Source organism: Dromiciops gliroides, chromosome 2 (assembly GCF_019393635.1).
Source record: "Dromiciops gliroides isolate mDroGli1 chromosome 2, mDroGli1.pri, whole genome shotgun sequence".
Lineage (NCBI taxonomy): Eukaryota > Metazoa > Chordata > Mammalia > Microbiotheria > Microbiotheriidae > Dromiciops > Dromiciops gliroides.
Window position 1 is genome coordinate 238,870,323 of NC_057862.1, and position 27,081 is coordinate 238,897,403.

At 37.0% G+C, this 27,081-nt stretch overlaps 1 protein-coding gene across 2 annotated transcripts in view; it reads right to left on the reverse strand.

Annotated features, from left to right (window-relative positions):
- PSEN1 (presenilin 1) overlaps positions 1-27,081 on the reverse strand; it is a 67,840-nt gene that overhangs the window by 4,951 nt on the left and 35,808 nt on the right. For both annotated transcript variants that reach the window (XM_043984017.1, XM_043984018.1), the window contains exons 7-10: positions 25,258-25,356; positions 17,899-17,985; positions 15,162-15,338; positions 247-365 (exon numbers count right to left, since the gene is read on the reverse strand). In XM_043984017.1, coding sequence (XP_043839952.1) covers positions 247-365; positions 15,162-15,338; positions 17,899-17,985; positions 25,258-25,356 — 482 coding nt within the window. The remainder of the gene's footprint in view (positions 1-246; positions 366-15,161; positions 15,339-17,898; positions 17,986-25,257; positions 25,357-27,081) is intronic.

A 27,081-nucleotide genomic window follows, 5' to 3' on the forward strand; every position in this document is an offset into this window, starting at 1 on the left:
ACTTGTGGCCCAAAGCTGCTAAAATGACACCACATAAAAAGAACAATAAAAGGCTCTGCCACCTTTTCACACAGTACCCACCTCGTGAGAGGCTTCTGAGAACATAACTGCTTCCTGACTATCCCCTTTAAGGTTGCTCTCTCGCATGGCTACTTCCCGGATGACTGCCATGCTTGCCTTTAAAGGGATAGGGTAATCACAGCTGTACCCTTAGGGGTATTTAATCATTTGTTAGGTTATACTTACAATTAATATGGCTACAAAACAAGCAATTGTTGTGTTCCAGTCTCCACTAGCTGTTGCTGAGGCTTTGCCAACCAGAACACTGTAGAAAATGAAATCTCCTAGTCCAAGCTTGACTCCTCCTGAAAAGAAAAGATTAGGAACATGAAGAAATATATCTGCCCAAAGGTCCCAATTATTCAAAATACCAAAACCATATACGCTTTTAAAAAAATTTAACACTTTAAACTATTAATTCAGTTAGATAATCATGCTCCGTTGCCATTTAATCAAATCAACAATGCACCAAGCTTACTGATCTCAGAAAGGGTAAGGAGTAGGTGTAGGACACAAGTAAAACTGAATCATCTTAAAATGATGGCACTAGAAGACAAAAAAAGGATGCTATTTTTTAAAGTTTTGGGTGAAACACTATGAAAAATACACGATATAATTAACTTTTGATTCAAAAGACATAATTTGACCTGCAATGTAACTTAACAAGACTGAAAGAAGAAACCTGTAACATATTTGCATTATTATGTTTTGTATAGGAAACTGAAGGACATTGTTGAGAGTTACAGTTGAGGGTGGTGGCCATGTGAGTAGAGAGGAGGTGACAGATAGGATAAATGTTGTGGACCTAGAGTTGAGCAGTTTTGGCAACTGATTTAATTGGGGTGAGGGGAGGGGAAGAAAGGAAGCAAAAATGAAGAGCACCAACCTTAATAACCTGGGTGACTGGAAGGTTGCCAGTATTCTCAACAAAAATAGGGTTGCTTTAGACAGAAAGAGTTCTATTTTGGACACATTGAGTTTGAGATGCCTATGGGACATCCAAATGAAGATGTCTAGCAAGCAGCTGGTAAGGCAGGACTGGAACCCAAGAGCAGATGTGTATGCTTGGGAGACATCTGCACAGAGAGAACTAATTATTGAACCCATGGCAGTTGAGGAGATTACTGAAAGTAGAAAAGAAGATCCATGATAGAAGATGCGGACATGTTTGGGCTCCCTGATGAAAATCTGGACTCTCAAAGAGAAAACAAGGAAATGAAAAGCTGAAGACCTCTGAATCATAACTAAAGACAGAATCATAGAGCCAGAGGCTAGAAGGGGCTTAAGAAATGATCTAGTTTGGGGGCAGCTAGGTGGCGCAGTAGATAGAGCACCGGCCCTGGAGTCAGGAGTACCTGAGTTCAAATCCGGCCTCAGACACTTAACACTTATTAGCTGTGTGACCCTGGGCAAGTCGCTTAACCCCAATTGCCTCACTTTAAAAAAAAAAAAAAGAAAGAAAGAAAAAAAGAAACGATCTAGTTAAATCCCTTAATTTTTCAGATGGGATCAATGAAGTCCAGTGACGTTAAAGCTACCCAAGTGGCAGAAAAGAGAGCTGGGACTTGAACCCAGATTATCTGGCTCCAAATTCTTTCCACTATACCATTGGCTTCTGGTTTGAGAGAATATATCTTAAAAGAATCAGAGGCAGCATGTGTATCCAGTGGCATTTTGACCAATAAATAATGGAGAGAAATTGTAAGATCAGGTATGACATGAGAAGAACAGGGAAAGAAGTGTCTGGTAATTAATTCAGAGGAATTTACTAAGAAGTTTGAGGACAATAGTTTTTCTTCTCTCTTGAGAATTTTGAACAGAAACGTCAAAGCAGAGAGCATTTCCATACATACATCAGAACATGAAAAGATTCCCTATGAAACTCTAATTTTTCATTTTCTATTTCTTGCTTTTTAAAAAATACATAACAAATTTTACATATTACTTTCAAAACTGTCTTGTTTATATGTTTTTCCTTCTGAACTTCCTTCTATTCTCTTATTTTTTTTTGTAATAAATATTTTTATTTATACTTTGGGGTTCCAATTTTTATCCCTCTTTCCCTCCCTCCCTTCCTGAGGCGGCAAACAATCAGATATGGCTTATACATGTATGATTATGTAAAACATTACCATATTTGTCATTTTTTACAAGAAAACTTGGTTAAAAGAAAAAAATTGAAAGAAAGTGAAAAATAGCATGCTTCAGTCTGTTCCATCAATATCAGCTCTTTCTTTGGAGGTGGATAGTATGTTTCATCAATAGACCTTTGGGATCATCTTGGATCATTGTATCACTGAGAATATTCAAGTCATTCACAGTTCTTCCTCAAACAATATTGCTGTCTCTGTGCACAGTGTTTTCTCAGTTCTACTCACTTCATAATATATCATTTCATACATGTCTTTCCAGGCCTCTCTGAAGTCATCTTGCTTGTCATTTCTTATAGCACAATACTATTCCATAACCATCATATACACAGTTTTAGTCATTCCCCAATTGATGAGTATTCCTTTGACTTCCAATTCTTAGCCACTATAAAAAGAACTGCTATAAATATTTTTGTACAAATGGGTCTTCTCTTTTGTACAAATACGTCTTTTTTCTCTTTTCTCTTTTTGAACAAATAGGTCTTTGGGATATAAACCTAGCAGTGGTATTGCTGGATCAAAGGGTATGCAAAGTTCTACAGCCCTTTGGGCAAAGTTCCAAAATGTTCTCCAGAATGGTCATTCACAACTCCATTAACAGTGGCTTAGTGTCCCAGCTTTCCCACATCCCCTCCAACATCCAATATTTTCCATTTTTGTTATATTTGCTATTGATAGGTGTGAGGTGATACCTCAGAGTTGTTTTAATTTGCATTTCTCTGGTCAATAGTCATCTAGAGCATTTTTTCATATGATTATAGATAGCTTTGACTTCTTGGTCTGAAAACTGCCTGTTCATATCCTTTAAGCATTTATCAATTGGGGGAATGACTTGTATTTTTATAAATTTGACTCAGTTCTCTACATATTTGAGAAATGAGGCCTTTATCAAAGATATTTATTTCAAAAATTCTTTCCCAGTTTTTTACTTTCTTTGTAATCTTGGTTACATTAGTTTTGTTTGTACAAAAGCTTTTAAATTTTATATAATCAAAATTATCTATTTTACATCATATTTTATTCTCTATATCTTCTTTAGTCCTAAATTCTTCCTCTGCCCATAAATCTGACAGATAAACAATTCCATACTCTCTTAATTTGCTTATGGTATCATCCTTTATGTGTAAATCATGTACCTGTTTTGACTGTGAAATGTTGGTCTATACCTAGTTTCTGCCATACTGTTTTCCAGTTTTCCCAGAAGTTTTTGTCAAATAATGAGTTTTTGTTTCAAAAGCTTGGATCTTTGAGTTTATCATATACTAAATTTCTATAGTCATTTACTATGGTGTAATTTCTACCTATTCTATTCCACTGATCTACCTCTCTATTTCTTAGCCAGTACCAGATTGTTCTGATAATTGCCACTTTATAATATAGTCTGAGATGTGGTACTGCTAGACCACCTTCTTTCGTATTTTTTTCTCTTCAGTGCATTTAAAAAGAAATGTTTCAGTAGCTCTTTTTCCCGTCACTACTGCTGTCCCAGCTCACCACCACCTTGCCCCATCCACAAAACAAAAAAAACTTGTAACAAATAGAGTATGAGCAGAATTCCATATATATGTATATATAATTACAAGCAGAACAGCAGAATTACACACACACACACACACACTCTCTCTCTCTCTCTCTCTCTGCTACTTCACCCTGGATGGAAGGCTATGTGTGTCTATGTGCACAGGTGTGTGTCTGTAATTAGCTCACCAAACTAAATGCTTGGTAAACATTTAATGTAGTAAAACACTTAACTAAGCTTAGAAATTATGGCCTCAAGTGGGGCAGCTAGATGGCATAGTAGATAAAGCACCTGCCCTGGATTCAGGAGGACCTGAGTTCAAATCTGGCCTCAGACACATGACTCTTTACTAGCTGTGTGACCCTGGGCAAGTCATTTAACCCTCATTGCCCCCCCCCCAATTACACCTTAGAAATTATGGCCTTGGGGCAGCTAGGTGGTGCAGTGGATAGAGCACTGGCCCTGGATTCAGGAGGACCTGAGTTCAAATCCAGACTCAGACACTTGACACTTACTATCTGTGTGACCCCAAGCAAGTCACTTAACCCCAATTGCCTCACCAAAAAAAAAAAAAAGAAAGAAAGAAAGAAATTATGGCCTTAGAAATTTTTAGTCAAAATTTGTGTTAAGACTCATGTTTAACTGGACATCAATTATCCCAAGGAAAATGCTAAAGTTATAGTCAACATCAGTGGTGTCAAACTCATACTTAAACAGATCCCTGCATGCCACATAATGACTTAGAAAACCACAAATTAACATAATTTATATTGTATTGTATTTTTATTTTATTAAACATTTCCCAATTACATTTTATTTTGGTTCAGTGGTTTTGCAGGGCATAAGTTTGACACCACTGGTCTACATTATTCCTTATTTTATTAAAGGAACTGCCTTCCAAATTTTACTTCTATTTTTACCACTACTTACTTTAATCAAGGCAGAGACCTATGACCAGCATTACAATAAAATGAACATCAATGCTTAGAAGATAAAAATACAACTTTTCCTGAATGTTACAGATACTAATATGCTACAATGCAACTGAAATTTGTGTGTGCTTACAACTTAAACCAAGGAGTTGAACTAATGAAAATGTCTTTCTAAGTTCAAGGTAAGGTGATAAATTATCTAGACAGTCATACAATTCCCATTCTATATATCACTGAACTGCTACGTAAGCACTTTTTCTATGCTTGATTCTTCAGGAAAAAGCTGGTAATCCATCTTTTCATGGAGTAATACTGACATATTTTATTAGAGATTTAGGAATGAAGATGAAAAATAAATAACCAAAAAAAATGTAGCAATTCATCAAGTCTCTTTCCTCAGCCAAACAATCCATGGGACAGGTTATTTCTAAGAGAAAAGGCTAAGGTACTTAGTTTTCCTCTTAATCAATGTTTAAGTTTGATAAGGACAACCAACTGATGGTACAGCAAAGCAACCTGAATCTCAGCAATATGCCCTGTGACAGTGAATTAATTATTTCTGCCAGTACTGGGAAAACGCTCTACTAAAATCTTGCTTCGATGTATGCTCATGGTACAGAGGTGACCTGGGTTCTCAAAGGCTGTCAGCTGTGCATGAGCTCTGGGAAGTTCTAAACAAGATGGAAAAACTTCAAGCATGGGCTCAGTGGACGAGCCTCGATAAATTTGGAAAAATTCACTTCTAGAAGATCGGTCAGTGTATGTTGAATTTTTTGGTCAAAACAACTCATGAAGAACATATGAAGACATGGTGGTGTTCACATCAGTGAAGAAAGTATATATTAAGATGTACACTAAATCTTTTGAAATACTGAAGAAATCAGAAGACAATTTGCCTGAAATACAGCTATTAGTTTTTCATTGCAAACCCCCTCTTTCACCCCCCCAAAGGTGCAACTAAAACATTTATATCAACTCTGAAATGCAATTATTCTCATCCCTTCTTCCCTACATGATTAAATTCCTACAATGAACAGACAACACTTATAATCTCTGCTATAATCATTCTTTCAGTGCTTTGGTATCTGGCATTTGACCATTACATTTTTTTTTACTGTAACATTTTACAGAAACTGCTTTTCTTACCAGTTACCAATGACTAAAAAACCGCTAGAATCAAAATTTTTTTTTCTGCTTATCCTTCATGAATGAATGAAAAACCATTTATTTAGAGCTTACAACATGTCAGGCACTATGCTAGGTGATGAGCATCATGATCAAAGATCCAAGGGTCCTTAGAAGCCATTTAATTTGATTCCCTTCATTTTATAGATGCTCTGCAATGGGGATACAAATACCTGCCCCGCAAAAAGTGACAGTTCTTGCCCTCAGTAAGTTTACATTCTAATAAGGGGAGACAACACATTTAGAAGAGTGGTGGCCAGAGAAGGGAGGGTGAGTCAAAGGTACCACTGGGATGGGGAGTTGATCTATGGGGCAGTCACCTGATACAGTCTTTCAGAAAGCAATAATATCATTGATTTGATTAATGTGCCCAAACAAGAGGTTCCGAATGCACACTATGGGAGGGCAGACAGCTAGATTAGTTATGAAGCATAGTCTGGTTTGGAGCTATCTAGATAAATTTGTTCTCATTCAAGAGGGCTCAGCCTCAGGGCAGAAGTTCAGAGAAGCTGAGTAGTTTAGATTTCCAAGGGAATAGGGACATGGATTCTAGAGGTCCAGTATGTTTGGTACTGATCTAAGCCTTAGGCTAAGCATCTCAGTTTTTTCTTCAATTTCCTACCTCTGGACAAATAGCTATATGGTCTGTGATTCAGGCAACCTCTTGGTGCATTAGGGCATTCTCTAAGATGCTAAGTTTCAGAGTAGATTTCGATCTGCACTGGTAGAGAATATTTGCCCAATGGGAGTTTCCAATACCAATGGAAAATAGAAATCACAGTTCTGATCAAAAAAAAATTAACAAAGAAACTAATTTTAAATGATCAATATGTACATAAAACATCACAAGTCAAATTAAAAAAAATCTTTATAGAACAAGCTCTGATTCATGGAATATTTCTATAATATTACAATTATAAACTAAACCATCAACACTATTTCTGCCTAATTATACTATCCTATCTCCCACACTTATTAATTCTGTAACTTTTATGAACTAATTTCCTCATTTATAAAACGGGATAATATCTATAGTACTGGCCTCACAAGAATGTTATATGGCTCAATCAATATATGTAAACTGCTTTAGGAGCCTTAAAGTGCTATATAAAGGTCACATATTATTACTGTTATCTTCTGAGAGTAATCATCTAGGAATATTAGCATCCTTACATTGAATATTTTTATATCAGTTTCATCACCAGAAAACACGATTTTATTTACAGTGACAACTGGATTCCTTGACTTTAGGCCTCATCAAATTTAGCAGTTTGAAATATAAATCACCAGTGTTATATTATAAGAAATTCCCAATGAGAAAATTCTCTCTAGCTGGTGGGCACCTACTTTGTATTTCACCTACAGTGATTTCAGGAAAGGAATCAGCATGTCTAACAGATTAGAAACTTGAGAGAAAACAGATGTTTTCCATAATTGCAGAGGGTTTGAAAAAGAAAATTATATAACTGGATCTCAAACATATCAAGGCAAAATGGCAATATATAGAACAAAAAAAACCCTTTAAAACAATATTAAAAGTATAGACCACGTACTAGCTGTGTGACCCTGGGCAAGTCACTTAACCCCCATTGCCCCTCAAAAACAAAAACAAAAACAAAAAAAAAGTATAGACGAGCAATCTTCAAAACAAGAATATCAAATCTGAGGATAGGATGCAGAGAGATTTTGAATGATAGGGTTTCCAGAAAATAGCTAAAAGAAAACCTAAAGCCACATTTCAAGAAACTATACAGAAAAAAACAAAAAAACGCCCAAAACACTGGATGTCAATGTCAAAGTTCAATTTGAAAGAATCCATAGAATGCCAATAAAAAAACCAGTTTTTAATTCACCAAAGAAAATTGTAATCAAAATTCATTGCTACTTCAAATAACAAATTTTACAACAGACTTAAGGGAAAAACCTTTCAGATTCCTAGAAGAATCAATCAAAATAGCACAAGATTACTCTGTATTTATTTACAAGCAATCAAAGGAAAAATTGAAGTACGGCATCCTTGAAAAAAAAAGATCAGCTGCCAATCAAAAGTCATATAAGTTTTGGTAAGCTGAGGCTAACCATCAAAGAAAATAACTAGATGTTGAACAAAAGGGAAGAATGAGAATAATTTCTTGAAAATAAATCAGAGGGAAGTCTGATATTCAACATACAAACTGACCAAACAGAAAAAAAAGTTAAATACATTTTAAAAAAGAAAATAAAACGATATAGATATAGATACACACACACACACACACACACACACAATCTACAATGCAGTAGAAAGACAAAAAAGAGCATACACGTGGCCAAAGAAACCAAAGATACGAAACAGGAAAAATCAAGAAGAAAATATGTGTATGAAGTACCTTAACATATCAAGGGGGAAAGTCTTATTCCCTTAATAAGTAAATCAATAATATAGGTGGTAGACAATAATACAGAAGAGTTTCTCCTGGATAGAGGAGAGGATGGGGCAGGGGAGCCCCAGGAAATATACTTTCCTCTCCTCCTCTCTGGAGTGTGATGGGGGGTTGGGGCAGGGAAGAAGAGGAATCCCAGAGAGAGGAATGGAAACTGGATACTAATGGCAGGAAGCGAATGATCCAGCAGCATTGTGAAGTGACCCTATGGAAGCAGGCAATGGGCTAAGACAAGGGTCTTGCAATGAACTATGCTAATGGGATGTGGGTATTTAAGGGGATCAAAAGATGAGGTTGTGCATGTTGGTACTAACTTACATCATGGGTAAAGAAATCGTTAGGACAAGGGTGGGTTAATGACTAAGAGGTTTAGAATATGGGGTGGCCATAGCTAAGCAATGAGAGAAAAGGCTAAGAACAGGATTAGGACCTCTGGGTTAGGGTTACAGAATATTTCTTACTGCATCCAAATGGCTACATCAAGAATTAACATTCCTGGGAATGAATTTTAAGAGTATCACAGGAGGAATAGGAGCAAGAAAGGGAGTGAAATGAAAACAACACTTCTTGGAATAGGGCATTACATAGTAATAATTAGTGAAACAAGAGGCTGGGCCAGAGAAGATTAGATACCATCTTCTGATGTGAGCTGAGAAAGGGGAATATCAGAAAGGGTAAAAAAGAGAGAGGATAGAATAATAAACATAAGCTCCAACAATCTGGGATAGAGTTGTGTAACAGAAAAGCGGGGTCCCAGTCTCACCTCTGACCCACACTGACTGTACAACCCTGGCCACGTACCCTAAGCCCTATGTCCCAGGCAACTAACTAAGAATAGAAGCTGTGGCACCAATGCCAATCTAAGCTGGGAGACGGAACTTCCTCACTGGAAGGTCCCTGCAAAGGTGAAATCCCAAGACCACATAAAAACAAAACTCAACCCTTTTAAGTATGTAGAATCTGGATGAGGAATATTCAAAAGCAAGAATCCCCATATATACATGTATATATAAATGTGTGTTTTTGTATATGTATATATGCATACACACATATTAAATGAAATTCCCTAATAAAAAAAGAATGGAAAAATGGATTCCCCATCACTATACCAAACAATTTGCTGCACATAAGAAACACATTTAAAACAGAGCGAAAAAAATAGAGTGAAAATGAAGGGATGAAACAAAATCTATTGGGCTTCAGGTGACTAAAAAAGGAGGCGTTATAACCATGAAGCTATTGAGAAAACATTCAAAACGGTCGAAACCAAAGCAAACATGTAAAGAAATTCAAGTGGTTACTACAATTCAGAAAGCCAGGAAAGTATAGTGCAGAATAGATTTCCTTTGACTTTGCCTGTTTTCCAGCTGTAGACCTAACCACACGAGGTGCATGTCACTTCACAAAATTATAGAATCTAAGACTTACAAGACCTCCATTTAATATCACTCTTTGACCAAGAATTTCTTCTATAATATCCCAAAAAAGTAGTCATCAAATCCTTACTTGAAGCTTTCCAAAAGGGAAATCATCTGTACCTCACAGGAACCCATTCTACCTTTGAATAGCTCTAATTGTTAGGAGGTTTTTTCTTATGTAGAACAAAAATCTGTAATTTCCACTCCTTGTTTAATCTCATCCTTCTTCTATATAAAAGTGACCAAATAGTTGACCACAGTTCATGATGAATCCCTCACACCTCCAGGCTAGCTAAACACATGCTTCAAATGATCCTTCTGTTTTCTAGTCTTTTTATCATCCTGGTCACTTTCTTACAGACATCCTCCAGCTTGTCCAAATATGGTGGAAAGAAAACTAGATCTGAGGCCAAAGGTCTTCGGTTCAAATTCCACCTCTATTTACAACCTAAGTGATTGTGGACAATTAACCTCTCTGGATCTCAGTTTCCTTATTTATAAAATGAGGAAGCTGAACTAACCATTAAGGTCCCTTACAGTTCTAAATCTATGATCCTATAATCTCAAATTAGGTAATAATAAAAAGTGGTAATAACAATATAGATAACTAAGGAAACTGTTTTTTGAAAGACACCCCAGATAATAAAATAACAAAGATATTAAATATCTCTGTGGCCAATGGCACAGTAACTGTATTATTAAACCAAAGGCTAGGTGAACTAGAAAAATACACTAGTGGTAACATAAAAACAGGAAAAGTTTAATTTTTCCCTGAAGATATGGATAAATCCAACAAAAAGACAAACAAGAAAGAAAATATAAAACTTAATAAATTGTTAGAAAAAAGTAGATTTGATTGACCTCTGGTGATAGGCAAATAAGAATATTAAAGAATATATGTTTCTCGATATCCCCTAGAACCTTTATAAGAATTGATCATATTCCAGTATAAGCAAATGTAAAAGAAGCAGAAATATATCCTTTGTAAATAACAAAATAAAATAATAATGAATAAAGGAAACATGAACAAAACACACAGACCTGAAAGAACAAATCATAGGAACAGTAAATATTGATGCTAAAGATAATGATGACATAATATACCAAAGCTTATGGGACCCAAAGCAGTCCTCAAAGTAAATTCATTTCTCTGAAACCTTACAGAAAAAAGAAAGGATGAAAAAACTTAGCATTCAATTAAAAAGATGAGAAAATAAAAATAATAAAAGAATTCTGAAAAATAGAGAAATAGGAAAGTCGAAAAGAAATTACAGAACTAATAAAAGAGCTACTTTTAAAAGATTACTAAAATTAAAAACCACTAGTTAACAGAAAGAAAATCATATCATGAAAATTAAAAATGAAAAAGGTCAATTTACAGAGGAAATGAAGAAAATTCTCATAAAGTACTGTAAATAATCATATGACTGCAAAATTGAGAAGTCAAAGAAATCAGGAGAGTATTTACTAAGACACAAAATATCCAAACTAACAAAATAAGAAATAGAGATCATAATCAATCCAAAGAAAAAATAAATTAACAAAGTCATGAATTAAAACAAACAAAGAAACTCTGGGCCTGATAGATTTATGAATGAATTCTATCAAACAATGAAAAAGCCATTGACATATTCTATTCTACAGTTTTCTTAAACACTGAGACAGAAGGAGCTACCAAATTCCTTTTCTGAAATAAATATGATTTCAATACTAAAACCAGGAAGTCAAAGGTATAAAAGAGTACAATAACTCACTAATGAATACTGGTGCAAATGTTTAAAATAAAATCTTCATAAGAGTACAGTAATATATCTAGAAAGTAATCATTATTAGCAAGTAGGATTTATACAATGCATGCAAAGATCATTCATCATTAGAAAAATAATTAGCATAACTAATCATATAAACAAGAAAAAAGAACAAAAGTGATTATTTCAATAGATGCAGAAAAGACCTTTGACAAAATGCAACACCCATTTACATTAATCACTTTAAAAGCACCAGCATGGAATGGCTCTTCCTTAATATCATCAAAAGTATATATTTAGGGGCAGCTAGATGGCGCAGTGGATAGAGCACCGGCCCTGGAGTCAGGAGGACCTGAGTTCAAATCCGGCCTCAGACACTTAACACTTACTAGCTGTGTGACCCTAGGCAAGTCACTTAACCCCAATTGCCTCACAAAAGAACCAAAACAAAACAAAAAAGTATATATTTAAAACTGAAAACTAGCATTGCTTACAATGGAGAAATACTGGAACCCTTCTAAGTGCATAGAGGGATAAAGCAAAGACACTTCCTTCTCCTTACTATTTTTTCACATAGTTTTAAAAATGCTAACTATAGCAACAACAACAACAAAATTAAAGGCATAAACGTTGGCAAGGAGAAAAAAGATTTCATTTGCAGAAGACATGATACCATACTTAGAAAACTCCAGAGAATCCACGAATAAGCTAACTGGGAAAAGTAATCGCTTCATTAAAGTAATGGAGTAGTAAACAAAATAATTCGAAAATCATCAACATCTCTATATGGTACTAAGAAACAATTTGAGAAATTTCACTCAAACAGCCAGAAAATGCATAAAATATTTGAGAATTAACCTATCAAGACAAATACAAGATTTATATAAACATAGATTATTATTTAAACAAGATACTCCATCACCAGACTCTACATATTTTCACTGTCTGATCTTCTTGCCTATAATTCTCTCCCTCAACTTCCTGGCTTTCCTGACTTCTTCCAAGTCTCAGCTAAAACACATCTACTGTAAGTGTTTCCCAATCCTCCTTAATTCTAGTGCCTTTCATGTGTTGATTCTCTCCAATTTATCCTTTATATGGTTTGTCTGTACATCTTTGTTCTCTCTCCCATTAAACTGTGAGCTTTTTAAGAAAAAACAAAACAAAACAAAACATAGATACAAAATGCTCTTTACAGAAATATAGACAAGGGGGCAACTAGGTAGCATGGTGGATAAAGCACCAGCCTTGGATTCAGGAGAACCTGAGTTCAAATCTTACTTCAGACACTTGACCCTTAGCTGTGTGACCATGGGCAAGTCACTTAACTCTCATTGCCCTGGAAAAAAACAAACAAAACCCCCCCAGAAATATAGACAAATAGAGGTATACTCACTACTCATTCCTGGGTCATGCCAATATAATAAAAAGGTGTTAAAATTACATTACAGATTTAGTGCTGTGACAATAAAATCGCCTAGGGGATACATTATAGAACTAGACAATGCACTAACAAAATTCCTTTGGAAAAATAAAAGGTCTAGAATCTCAAGGCATATAAGAAAAGGAGAAGAACATAGAAAAGAATGAAAGGAGCATAGTGTTATCAGACCTCAAACTGTATTATAAGGCAGCAGTCAACAAATCTACTGGATACTGGTTTAAAGGCAAAAAAGTTGGTCCATGGAACAAACTAGATAAGCTAGAATCAGATGCAATAAAAAAAATGTACCCGAGTGTTTAATAAACTCAAGAACGTAAATTACTGGTGGAAGGAATCTCTTTTGACAAGAACTTCAAGGAAAACTGGAAGAAAATGAGCAGAAATTAGATTTAGTTCAACATTTTATAGCATATATTTCAATAACTTCAAAATGGGCAGGTGAATTGAATATATGAAATCATAAAAAATTAGAAAAGAACAAGAGGAAGTACCTCTCAAAACAATCTCTAGAGGGGCAGCTAGGTGTTGCAGTGGATAGAGCACCGGCCCTGGAGTCAGCAGTACCTGAGTTTGAATCCGGCCTCAGACACTTAACACTTACTAGCTGTGTGACCCTGGGCAAGTCACTTAACCCCAAATGCCTCACTAAAAAACAAACAAACAATTGCTAGAGGAAGAACTCTTAAACAAAGAAGGGACAAAGAAGATAAGAAAAAATTAAAGAGACAATTTCAGTTTTGTAAAAACAAAAAGCTTTTGTACACAAACAGAAAATCAATGAAGATAAAATAAGAAAAATTATGGAGCAGAAAAAATATTTGCATCAAATATCACCAATAAAAGTTTGATTTCCAAGGGATATGACATAAATAAATCAAGAACCACTGGCCCAATAGATGTGTCAAAGCATTCTTTGTGGTAGCAAAGAACTGGAATCAATGTAGGTTGCCCCACAGATTGGGGAATGGCTGAAAGAACTGTGATATATTAGTTTAAGAGAGTACTACCATGCCATAAAAAAATGAGGACAATGAGGAATTTAGAGAAACAAGATCTATATGAACTAAATGACTACAACAAAGTCAATGAAAATGTCACTAGAAGATGAACTCTGGGTGACTGAAAAACTAATGAGGTCCTGGAGAACCTAAAATGAAATATACCTCTCTCTTCAACAGCAGAGAGAACTACTAGGGTAGAATGCTACATATGTATTAGATCTGGTCATTCTGGCACTGGATGTTTTTGTTTAATTTTTTTCTTTATTACATGGGAAGGTTCAGGCTTGGTGGTCTGGGGGAAGGTTTTATTTTCCCCCAGAAATGACTGTAACGTAAAGACAAAAAACAGTAACAAAATGGATTTGTTTTTTTTAAAGAAATCTGGAATGACCAAAGAAATGAACAGAGTGGGTAATACTTCTCACCTCATTCCCAGCAAGGGTACTTTTTATATATTTTGTTTTACTATTTTTATACTATACAGTACATCTTAAATGCTTTGTATATATTTTATATTTACTTCTCTGTGTACATGTTTCTCCTTCTTTCTGGAGGGCAAAGGCTGTTTCCTTTTTGTAGCCCTAGTGCCTAGTTGCACGTAGCAAGCACTTAATAAATAACTACTGAACTGATGCTGGTGACTACCTAGGCTTAAATACCAGTAAAAGTATCAAAGGAGATGTTTTGAATGCTAAGTGTGCACACAAACTTACAAAGTGATGATAATGCTATATATGGCTATTTGCATTTCTGACATTATAAATTCTTTTCCTTTTCCTTAAAACCACCTCAAAAAGACACAAAAATACTAAACGCTGATACAAATCCAAAGACTTCTGAACACTGAAGGCCTTCACTGACAGGACAGAAATATATCGATGAACAAATTGCAACCACGATATCCAACACAAAAGACGAAGAACAAAACCCCTCTCCTCTAAAACAAATGCTAAGTAATACCAGACTCGTAAATAATGAAGAACAGAGTTTGGCTCATTTATCCAAATGGCAATGTGAAAAGCACCAAGCTATTATTATAGATTTACAATAATAATCATGATGAGCATGATGCTGATGATAGTCACTTACTTAACAATAAACTACTATTATTCAGAAACAGCTTGTATCATTGGCCAGGTCTCTTTAGCTTTACTTTCTACAAAATATGCCCAATATCTGGGCAGCTACTGCATCATTCCTAATTCAATGCTTCCTTTGGTGGTACTGACAGTGTCCCATTTGAGGCTCATGGCTTCTCCAATGAAGGGAGCAGATACATACTCTCCTCAGGATCGTCATGCACATGGGAAGCTCCTGCAGGAAGCTCCTGCACAGCAGCTCTGGACGCCGGTGTGGAATGGTGGTGCCCCAGGTTACGATCCCTCTGAGCTTCCCACTCTTCACTGAAGCCGCCATCATCACTGTCAGTAACATTGCTGGAGCTCTGGTTTACCGGGGCTTTGGGAAAAATGGCAGTAAAGAATTACAGCTCTAGTGTTTATGATTTCTCCTCGGGTTGGCGAAGAGTCACCAACTTTTGTCCTCAACTGCCACCTAAGCTTAGCCTAAGTATGAGAAGACTACTTCTTATGAAGTGCAACATTTTCCTATCAGCATTTGTTAACACACTCCTGGTTCAAGTTTCTTTCTATACAGTTCACTACTTCATCTGTACAGAAAGAAACCTGAACCAGGAATGTGTTAACAAATGCTGATAGGAAAATGTTGCTCTTCATAATTAGTAGTCTTCTCATACTGAGGGAACCTAAATTTGAGTTAAGTAAATCCATGAAACTAAAAGGCATTGTTATCTTAAGAAGAAAATGCAAATAAAGGATGGATTAGACTACATTATGAATTTCCTGAGGGTAGAAAATTGTACATACACGAATGACTGAATAATGGGGGACATCATATCCCTGTGGCTTTTATTACACTATATATACTAAAAGTGAGACTGTGATCGGATTAATAGAAGATGGGATAATTTTAAAAAGAGAACTTCTTTGCCACTTTATCAGTGATACTGGTAAACTTAATTGAAGCCATGGGCACAAAGACAGGAAAAGAGGAGAAAAAAAACAAAACCTAGGGCAGTGTGTATGTGTTTCCAGGACTGTACACAAGTGGTCCAAGGCAACTGACACGGGTGGCCTCTTACCTTTCTTTTTTGTCTACTTCCTCTCTCTTGAGCTCCTCTGCTCTTTGTAAATCTGAGCCCATGGAATGATTAGGGCAGGCTTGAAAAGAGTTATCAGTTCACAGTGGAAAATATTTTATGGGGGTCAAATAACTATAAAAGCTGATTTTAAATAATTTTTAGAATTATGAACATCTCTAGATGGGAAGATGAGGCAGTTATTTATGGACACTAATCTACTTATGATCAAAGCTAGTTTAATAGTTATCTGATAACATATTTCTAAAATATATCCATCACATTATAGTGCTTGAAACCTTCTATATGGGTCAAAGTGACTAAAAAATAACTACATGGTAGATATTCTAGAAGATACCTATATTTACAGTTTGTGTGAGATTTTACCTGATAAAGAAAATAATTTTCTCCCCTCTCTACTTTTATTTATTAGATAATTCTTACTCTTATATCTGAGCATTCCATTGCTTCCCTTTGGCTGATCCAAAAAATGTCTACACTGGGAAAAATGTTGCTTAAATGTAATCATGCAAATCACCAATATGCATTATTTAATATTCAGTATAAATAAGGTATATTTCATACTTAACGGTAGAGATACAAGTAAAGTTTAAAGGAATGATAATCAATTTCATAATAAGGCAGAAGCCAAGATTTCTCTAAAAAGATGGTTCCCCCACTATTTTTGCCTCTGGATTAGGGGTGGAGCACGGGGAAGAATAGTTTACATTCAAAAACCACACCCAATTCTACTGCCTCTTTCTTTTCATAATCACAGTAACCTCTTCAGCCTAGTAAGTGAATTTAAAGGGCAAAGACTATTTTACTATAGCTAAGTATATGGCAGAGGGGATAGTGTCTAGCCTGAAGTTAGGAAGACTCGCCTTTCTGAGTTCAATATAGATATATGACTCTGGGCAAGTCATTTAACCCTGTTGGCCTCAGTTTCCTCACCTGTAGAAGGAAATGGTGAGGGGCAGCTAGATGGCGTAGTGGATAGAGCACTGGCCCTGGAATCAGGAGGACCTGAGTTCAAATCCGACCTCAGACACTTAAACACTTACTGGCTGTGTGACCTTGGGCAAGTCACTTAACCCAAATTGCCTCACCAAAAAAAAAAAAAAAAAAAAAAAAGGAAATGGCGAACTCCTCCAGTATCTTTGCCAAGAAAAGCCCAAAAGGAGTCACAAAAAGTTGTACGTGACTGAAAAAATGATTGAACTAGGGGGCAGCTAGGTGGCACAGTGGATAAAGCATCGGCCCTGGATTCAGGAGGACCTGAGTTCAAATCTAGCCTCAGACACTTGACACTTACTAGCTGTGTAACCCTGGGCAAGTCACTTAACCCCCACTGCCCCACAAAAACCCAGACAAACAAAAATGATTGAATTAATGAAGGGATCTCAGGGTATATAAAGGAAAACTATTATAAATATGATCCCATTATTCACTTTAACTTAGCCCAAACTAACAAGTTAGTGAGGCCATCACTTCCACCCTTTTAACTATCCCAGTGTTAGGACTCTCTCCCTTAGCCATCTTGTTTATTACGAAACAAAGACTTAAGACCCAAATAGATGTGAGCTCCAAATAAGAAATGCTCTCTCCTCCAGTCACTTGAACTATGACTTAGAATTTCCTAAGATTATCCCCAAAGAAATTTCCCTGAGCCATTATCTCTCTTTCCTGATACATTTCTCTTCTTTTTTGATATTTTTTAAAATGTGGCAAAAATTTTGGCCACATATTTCACTTCAATTTTTCCCAATACTGTCTTATTGTTCTGCCATAAGATGACTATGTAAATAGAAAACTAGAAAAGCTAGAAAAAACGAACATGAAAACAAAAGTTTCTCCTACTTTGTGCATTGTAGTTAGAGTTTTTAGAAACTCTCCTTTGGGCTTCTGGGTCTCCTTCTGCCATGTTCACCAACCACACCATTGTTGCTGTTGGAAAAAGATGAAAGTCTAGGTAAGCATTTTAAACAAAGTAAACATCAAGGCACCATTTTGCTACTGAAATCATCAATTTTCTTTCATCAAATCACCTCCAAAATCTCTTTAGGAAATACTTAAGAAACTATGGCTAGAGACTTTTAAAAGCAGAAAAGGGTTCTCTTCAGTCAGTCCCAGAAATAAGTCTGTGACATTGAACATTTTGTTGTGACATTCAAATGGCATTTAGAATGCTGATATGGAAGGCAGCTAGGTGGTTCAGTGGATGAAGCACCAGACCTGAATTCAGGAGGACCTGAGTTCAAATCCAGCCTTAGGCACTTGACACTTACTAGCTGTGTGACCCTGGGCAAGTCACTTAACCCTCTTGCCCTGCAAAAAAACAAACAAAAACAAAATACTGATATGATATGAACTCCCTGAACATTACCAGGAAAACTACAGAATTATAACCAATTGGGCTTGTTGACTGGCCCTAAGATAGTTTTAACTTACTGGCATGTTGACTCTTGGAAACTATACTTCAAGGGAAAACTAACTTCATAAAAACCTAAACTGGTAATGAGCATTATAGAAGGAATTTACCCTGTAAGTTTCTTTCATATCCTATATAAGGTCAAGATTCTTCAACAATATCGAATTGTGTTGTGGACAAAGCTGTTGTTTGGCTTTTGCTTTTTTAAAGGGAGAGGGTTAAAATCTGTGTATATAAATGTAAACACCAGGTTAAAAGAGTTAAAATACCATTTGGAGAAGACCGAATTGTCATCTTCTTGGTCCCATGTAAAACCCCACATTTTTGTTCATGGAAATCAAGTACAAACTTGGGTTAGTCACTTTTTTCTCTAAGGGTCTGGGTTTCTTTATCTATAACGTGAACGTGATGACAATGAATTCCAAAGTCCCTTTCAACTCTAAAATTCTCTGAATGATTTTATCAGATGGTTCTAGGTTTTTACAGCCAGTACCACTGAGTGATAACCTAATTCTCAGTTTGATATTTCTGAAAATCTCAAACACTGAGCCACTAGAACTTAGTTACCTTCTAATTTGGGGCCTTCTTTCTTTACTTTATGTACATGACTTTACAGCTGCATAAAGGTCAGTGGCTGTTATATCTGCAACTACAAGGAAGAGTGCTAAAACTAAGATCATGGGTCTGATTCCTATTAGAGTCAGTTTGGCTTTAGTCTGCTGCATGGCTGTTCCAAATCTTTAACCATGCCCAACAAGTTATATCACAAATATGTGCTGCTGGTAACACAGACGCCAAGCCAGAATATAAAACATCAGAGCTAGAAGGGACTAAAGGTCACCTAGTTCAGGGCTTCATGACCCCTTTTCACCAGAAAAATTTTTACACAACCCCCAAATATAGGCATGAAAAAGAGGTGTAATTTTTTACTGTTGCCAAATTTTTCATGACCCCCACATTAGTTACATGACCCCATAGGGTGTTGTGATCCACAGCTGAAGATTTGACCTAGTTTACTCTTCTTATTTTGAGACCAAGAAAATCAAAAGATTTGATTAAGATCATTTTACCTCATATGAATTGGTGTAAATTAGTACGAAAGGAAAAAACCAGAAAGCATTTGTAGCTGACCAATCATTTAAGAAAAACACCTATCTTCACCCACCTTAAAGTATTTAAAAATATGAGCTACTATGACTATATATAATATAAACACATATGAAAAAGTAATGAGGAAAATAATTTGCTATAGGTACGATGACCATAAATATAACGAATTCCTTTTCCCCCCTCCATGGCAGGTACTACTCTACTAGAGCAAGAAGTGTGCACCAGCAGCCACCTGCCTTTTCCAGACACAGGGGCTTTAAACAAAGCTACCCAATAGCTGTGCGTGGTAGTCTAGATGGAAGGACACCGTATGATTCAGATTCCACAAGTCCTTTTGTCAGGGATCAGACCCAGGATGGCACTGGTGCAGGTATTTCTTAACGAAGAGTCTGCCTCCACCAATGTAGATTAGCTCCTGCTCTCTAGTTATTGTCTCAGACTGTTCTTGGAGCACTGAGAGGTGAAGTCATTTGCCACAGCCAGTGTCAGAGGTGAGATGTGAATCCAGGTCTTCCTGACTCCAAGGCCAGCTTTCTTATCTACTATGCAACATGACCTCTCTATACTACCTGTAATAATAATTTAAAAAACCAATATGTTAGGGGCAGCTAGGTGGTGCAGTGGATAAAGCACTGGCCTTGGAGTCAGGAAGACCTGAGTTCAAATCCAGCCTCAGACACTTGACACTTACTAGCTGTGTGACCCTGGGCAAGTCACTTAACCCTCATTGCCTTGCAAAAAACCAAACGAATAAAAACCAATATGTTTCTTGAAAGAAATTTATCAAAGAAAGCTCACAATTGAAGAGACAACACTTTGCTTAACATTCTCTGATGTACCTACCCCTTATTAAATTAATAACAACTTACATAGCATTAGTTATTTTGTATGCCATACTCTACTCCCCACTTGACAACAAACTTTATCAAGGTAGGTATCATGCCTTAGCTAATCTCTCCTCCCCCAACGAGTAGTACAATTATTTGCAGACTGGAGGCAATTACAGTGTGTTTAACAGCTGGATACGAGCCAGCTAAACACCCTGGTGGCATCATAAAATAACCCAGAAAGTTACTGACCAAAGGGCAGAATAACAAGATAATAAAAAAAGAATAACAATAATAGGGCAGACAAGAACTGGCTCAAAAGAGGGAGAATAGGAGGGAAAACAAAAATTACTATGCTCAGAAGTATATAAATTTCTCTAGACTTGATAAAGGCATTAGATTTCTAAGACTTTTTATCATGAAAAGATGACATATAGATATCTTTTTGGTTAGTCATCCAATATTTTCAACTACATTACTATGTGTGGGAATACACTTCTATTACACATATCTGAGAAACACCCTTTTCGACTCTTTTTTTCTAGTATGATACTTCTCCTATTCAAACTCCATTGGCTGCTACCTATAGGAAAAGATACAAACTCCTCTGGCACTTAAAGACCTTTCACAATGTGCCTGCAGCCAATCTTTCCAGTCTCTACAGATCAGCGAGACTGACCAGCTCGGGTAGCTGGGTGGCACAGCTGATACAACACTGGGCCTAGAGTCAGGAAGAGTTCAAATCCAAACTCAGACACTTGGTAAATGTGTGATCATGGATAAGTTACAACCTCTGTCTCGGGTCCCTCAACCAAAAAATGGGGATAATCACAGCCCCTTAGCTCTCCCAGGGTTGTCGTGAGGATCAAATGAGATACATTAGTCCAGTGCCTGGCACTTGGCAGATGCTTGTCCCCTTCCTCTCCTCTTCCCTTTTTGCTCTTCATGCAACACTTCATTTGACACCATTGCCTTTGCATAAGCTCTCCCTCTTTCGTCATGTTCAACTCTTACAATCCCTAGTTTGCTCCTGTATGAGTCCTTTCCTAATCACCCCCTTATGCTAATGTCTCCTCTTCTGCCTCCAATTACATTTTACTAACTTTGTATATTGTGCAGTTCATTATGTATGCGGACGTGTTTCTCTCCTATGGAATATAAACCCCTTGAGGGCAAGGACTATTTCATTTGTCTTTGATCCCCACCATCTCACACAGGTGCCTGTGACACAGAAGGCACTTTTTAAAAAGCGTATTCATTGATTAATAAAGCAGGTTACTGCGAAACAAACTAAAAGTTCATAAAAGTGGATTTTGTTGTGGGGTTTTAAAAGCTATTTATTCATTTGGAGGGAAGGGACAGCGATCTCCATGAGCCAAATAAAGTGATGGTGCAGCATAGGGACAGCACTGAAGCATGGTGGAGAAGTGTAATATCTTTGGTGCCAAAAGAACCAAGTTGAAACGCTGACTTTGTTACTTAGAACTTCAATCACCCCTGAAAAAACAAAAGTGGGTATTTTTAAAGCAGCTAATAAATAATGAAACTGCTTTAAACACTTTCAGATGAATGTTTTTTTAACATCAATGAAAAGTGTTAATCAACAATATTGTCTTCTTATATTCTGCCAGGAAAAAACCTGACCCCCAGTGGTTTGTAAAACCATCGTATGATAAAGATTTGGCAGTCTGAGAGAAAAAAGCCTTTTTTGATCATGTTCTAACATGCCTGATAAAGTTATATTTTCTGTTCATGTTTTTTCAAATTAAGTTGAGGTTGTTCCAACATGTCAGTATCATCCTGATATTTTCACAGATTTGAAACGAACTAAAAATATGTGTTGGTGCATGATTTATTTTAATGCCTAAAAATATCACAAGCAAGGTTCATATCCTAAGGTTCACTATCCTAATTAGCAGGAATACAACCATTAGCTCCCAAAATCAGCCTTTTTCTGTAAATTAAAATAAACATCTCTCTTATAAGAAGTACACGATTCAAAAGGAAACTGCATTCCCCATAGTGGTGGTCCTAAGTCTTTGCCACTCTCAAGACCATAACACAACTCCATTTGTTTTCAAATGATAATCTCAATTCCCATCAGATTAAAAGTAATTCAATGTAAGCTTCCTCAGTGTTCTACCTCTCAGACTTCAAAAATTATTTCTGCCTCTACTTATTTTTCTTCTCTCTGCTTTTGAGAAAGAAGTAACCTTCCTCCTTTTAGGGACTAACTTCTTCACCTGGTAAACCACTGATTCATTCCCCACTTGCCCTCCTCTAGGACCTTACTCCATTAAATTATTATTATTTTGGGGGCAGCTAGGTGGTGTAGTGGATAAAGCACTGGCCCTGGATTCAGAATGACCTGAGTTCAAATCTAGCCCCAGACATTGCGGGATTTATTGTCTCACAATAAATGAATGAATGAATGAATGACTAAGTAAATTAATTAATTGAAATGAATTATTATTTTTTTTGGTGGGGCAATGAGGGTTAAGTGACTTGCCCCCAGGGTCACACAGATAGTAAGTGTCAAGTGTCTGAATCTGGATTTGAACTCAGGTCCTCCTGAACCCAGGGCTGGTACTATATCAACTGTGCTACCTAGCTGACCCCCCCCCACCCCCGCTCCATTAAATTATGCCTGCTTTCTCTAGCATTTTCTTTTCTTTTTTTTTTTTGGCAGGGCAATGAGGGTTAAGTGACTTGCCCAGGGTCACACAGCTAGTAAGTGCCAAGTGTATGAGGCCAAATTTGAACTCAGGTCCTCCTGAATCCAGGGCCGGTACTTTATCCATTGTGCCACCTACCTGCTCCCTTCTCTAGCATTTTCAATAATTTCCTCTCTAATGCATCCTTTCCTTCTGCCTACAAATGCAATGTACTCAAGTCTCACCCACGCTAAATACAAACCTTCCTTTCAACCTTGCTACTATCCTTTTTAGCTGTTACAAGCCCTGACTTCCCTTCACTGCCAAATTTTTTGAAAGGCAAAATCTTTACTTGTTCTTTGACTTCCATCCACTGATTTCTTACCGTCTTATAAGATGGCTTCTGTCTATGTCACCGAATCTACTTTCTGCAAGATCACAGGTGACCTCCTAACAAATTCAGTGGCTTCTTGTTAGTCTTCATCCTTCTTGACTTTTCTGTCACAATGTACTGAGTTCATCCCCTTTCTCCAAATGCTCTCCCTTACTGGGATTCTGATACCCATCATCATCTCAATCACCCTCACACCTTTGGATAATTCTGTCTCCTTTGGAGACTTTTCTTCCATATCCTGCTCCCCCAATGCAAGAGCTGCCTAAGACTTTGTCCTCCATCCTCTTCTCTGTGGTGTACTCATTAACTCCCACACCTTCAGTTACAACCTTTATAAAATAAACCTGGGAGATCATTTAGTCCAGTTTCCTCATTTTATGGATGCAGAAACTGAAGCCCAGTGAGGAAAAATGAAATGTGTGTCACCTTTAGGTCACACAACTAGTACAACAGCAGAATCAGAGTTCAAATTCAGGTCTTCTGACTCTAAACCCAGTGCTCCTTTCACTGGATCACAACAGAAGGGTCCTAGGGACAGAGAAGGCTAGTGACTTGAGGGAAGGCCAGAGCTGAGGTTACTATCAGCTAGGAGAAGGCCAGGGGGCAAGCAGCAATGACAGCCGATGATTCTGCACTGTGTCTCATGGAGCAAATGTCCTTCAAGACAGTACAAATGTCACCTTCTAGAAGAGGCCTTTCCTAGTCCCCTTCCTCCACTGCTTGTGCTTTCTCTTCAAGGTTACCTCCCATTTCACTTGATGCATTCTGTCTGTATACAGCTATTTGCATACTGTCTCCCTTATTACAATGGGAGCTCCCTGAGGGAAGAGACCCTATTTCTGCCTTTCTTTGTCTCTCCAGTTCTGAGCCCAGTGCCTGGCATCTAGTAAGTGCTAAAGAAATGTCTTCTGACCGATTGACTGACTGGGTGTGAAGGAAGAGTGGCTCATGGGATAGAAAGGGGGACAAGGAATCCTCTCCATCCCAGTAAAAAGACACCCGAAGAGACAAGGCTGATGGCCATAGTATGCTGGGGTAGAAGGGAAAGGGAAGCCACAGCTGGCACCACCAAAGAGGGGTGGGAAGTATACACTCTGCCCAGGGAGAAGAACTGTGTCTGTTAGAGATCTGGCATGAGGGTTATAGCCCTGGTTGCAGTGTACTAGTTCTGGATCTGACTCTAACCTAAGCCTATTCATATTACCAGGGTAATCCTTTAAGAGAATCTCTCTCTGACCAAATAATTCTCATGCTTTAAAAAAAAATCTCCAATGGCTACAATACAATTGACTACACTCCCTTCCAGATTTAAATCTCTAGTCTTAAGACTGGTTGGCAGATTGTCTAATTCAAGTTCCAATTTTACAAATCAAGAAACTAAGTCACAGAGCAGTAATATGACTCACTCAAGGTCACGCAGATAGATGTCCACAAATCTAGTGCTCTTTCCATGCCATCTCCTAAATAAATCACCATTGGGGCAGCTAGATGGCCCAGTGGATAGAGCACCGGCCCTGGAGTCAGGAGTACCTGAGTTCAAATCCGGCCTCAGACACTTAACACTTACTAGCTGTGTGACCCTGGGCAAGTCACTTAACCCCAATTGCCTCACTAAAAAATCAATCAATCAATCAATCACCATTAGATCAAGGCCCTAACTGTGCACGTAACAAAGGGATCGGCAGATAAAATGATAAGTTAAGGTTGAAGAGACCATTGTGATGATCATCCTAACTAGATTCCTTTGACCTCTCAACGGCATGTAGGCGATGACTAACCCAAGTGTCTTTGTGAAATACTCACAGGAGTAAATAAGAGCTGGGAAGAGAGTTTCATTTCTTTCCTGAGCTGTTTCGACGAGCATACGCAGTGGACCTTTTGGGCACAAAACTGCTACCAAGTCTGAAAAACACAGAAAAAAACACTATGAATCACACTGGCTATGATCTGGGGCAGGTTGTGGGGAGAGAAGGAAAAGGAAAACCTAGGTGAGCTACCTTAGTATCCCTTAATAGGATGTGAAGGTCGGAGGTAAAAATGACTCCCAAATACACAAGCAATAATAGAATATCTATCAATGTTCTGTTTGGGGGCTGACCTCACCATGGTTGTTCCATAGGATGCAGAATCAGCAGGGTTCTATGAATAAACCATCCCATCTTGTAAGAAAAAGACAGTAATGATAACAAGATGAATCTATTCTCCAAAAACTGTCAATGTGCTATAAATAGAAATAGGCTACTAAGCTGTTTCTTCACACAAAAATCAAACATATCAGATGTAAATATAGGATTAATGTCCTTAAAAAAAAGTCTAATGAGAAGAGTTTTGATTGAGCATTTCAAGACTGTGAAGAACAGAATAAAACAGATTAGTCCTTACTCTTCTTTTTCTAATATAACATGTAAACTTAAGGATCTTGAAATTAGAGGAGAAAAAAACAAAAGAAATAGCACCTAATGAAGGCTTATTTTTTCTGTAGCTAGCTGATCAGCATAACATGAAAGATTTTCGTGAATGAATTAAAAGCACCGATTAAGCACTGTGCTAAGTTTTGGGGATACACAACCAGATGGGAGATAGTGAGCTCAAGAAGTTTACATTCTGATGGGGGAGACAACACGTAGATAGAAGTTGTGGTCAAGGAAGGAAATTATGGTCCAGGAGGTAAAGATGTGAAGAGGGATAATAGGGCAGTCAACTGACACACCCTAAACAGAAGTAGGTTCTCATAAAAAGTATGTGAGACCAATAAATGATAATAAAGTTTTTACAAAAACTCATCCAGCTTTTAAACAGCAATGAAACTAAGAGCAAATCTTTCACAGCTCATTCCAAACCATTATACTATTCTATATACTTCTTCAATGTAATTCAAAATTCAGAGTATGAAAATTTACGCTAAATAACAATTTTTTAAAAATAAAGTTCAAAATATATAGAGGAGGGATGGAAAATACATTAAGAGATCTTGTGCTCTGGAAGATCAGCTAACTCCTTGGGTAGGAAAAACATGTAAATCCTACACTTTCCCATTTCAGCACAATTTATTAGTTGATAAAGAAAAAGAGCTTTGTCCACTCTTATGGAGTTGAATATACTACCAGGTGACTGATTTTGTAATATGTCATCTTTCTTGAAGTGTGATGACATTTATTTTTTAAATTAAGCTATACTAAAATTAGTATTAGTTTAAGAATTTAAGAGTTTCTTGACATTTTCTGTGCTGACTCAACAGTTTAAAAATTCAAAAAAGCAGGGCTGAGAAGCCTTGGTCTAACAGCCTAAGTATCTTTTTATTTTTCCAGAAGCTTAAAGCATTTCTCAGATGGGCATCAGTTTCCCCCGCACATAGATGAGGAAGATAAATGACAAGGGATAACACTGTCACAATGACGTAGGAAGGCAGAGGGGGTGTAAGACTTCCCAACTATACCAGAGACGTCTTAATTTGACAATGAAAATGAGAGATCTTACTTTCAGGTCCAATTCCATTTCTGCAGGTCTATCCTGTGTGTAAGTACAAGAATATTGTAATGTGAAATACCAAATTCTTTCACAATAAAATGGGGATGGCAATATGATATGAGTGACGTATAAGTGATCAGCACTGGAACAGTAAATGGG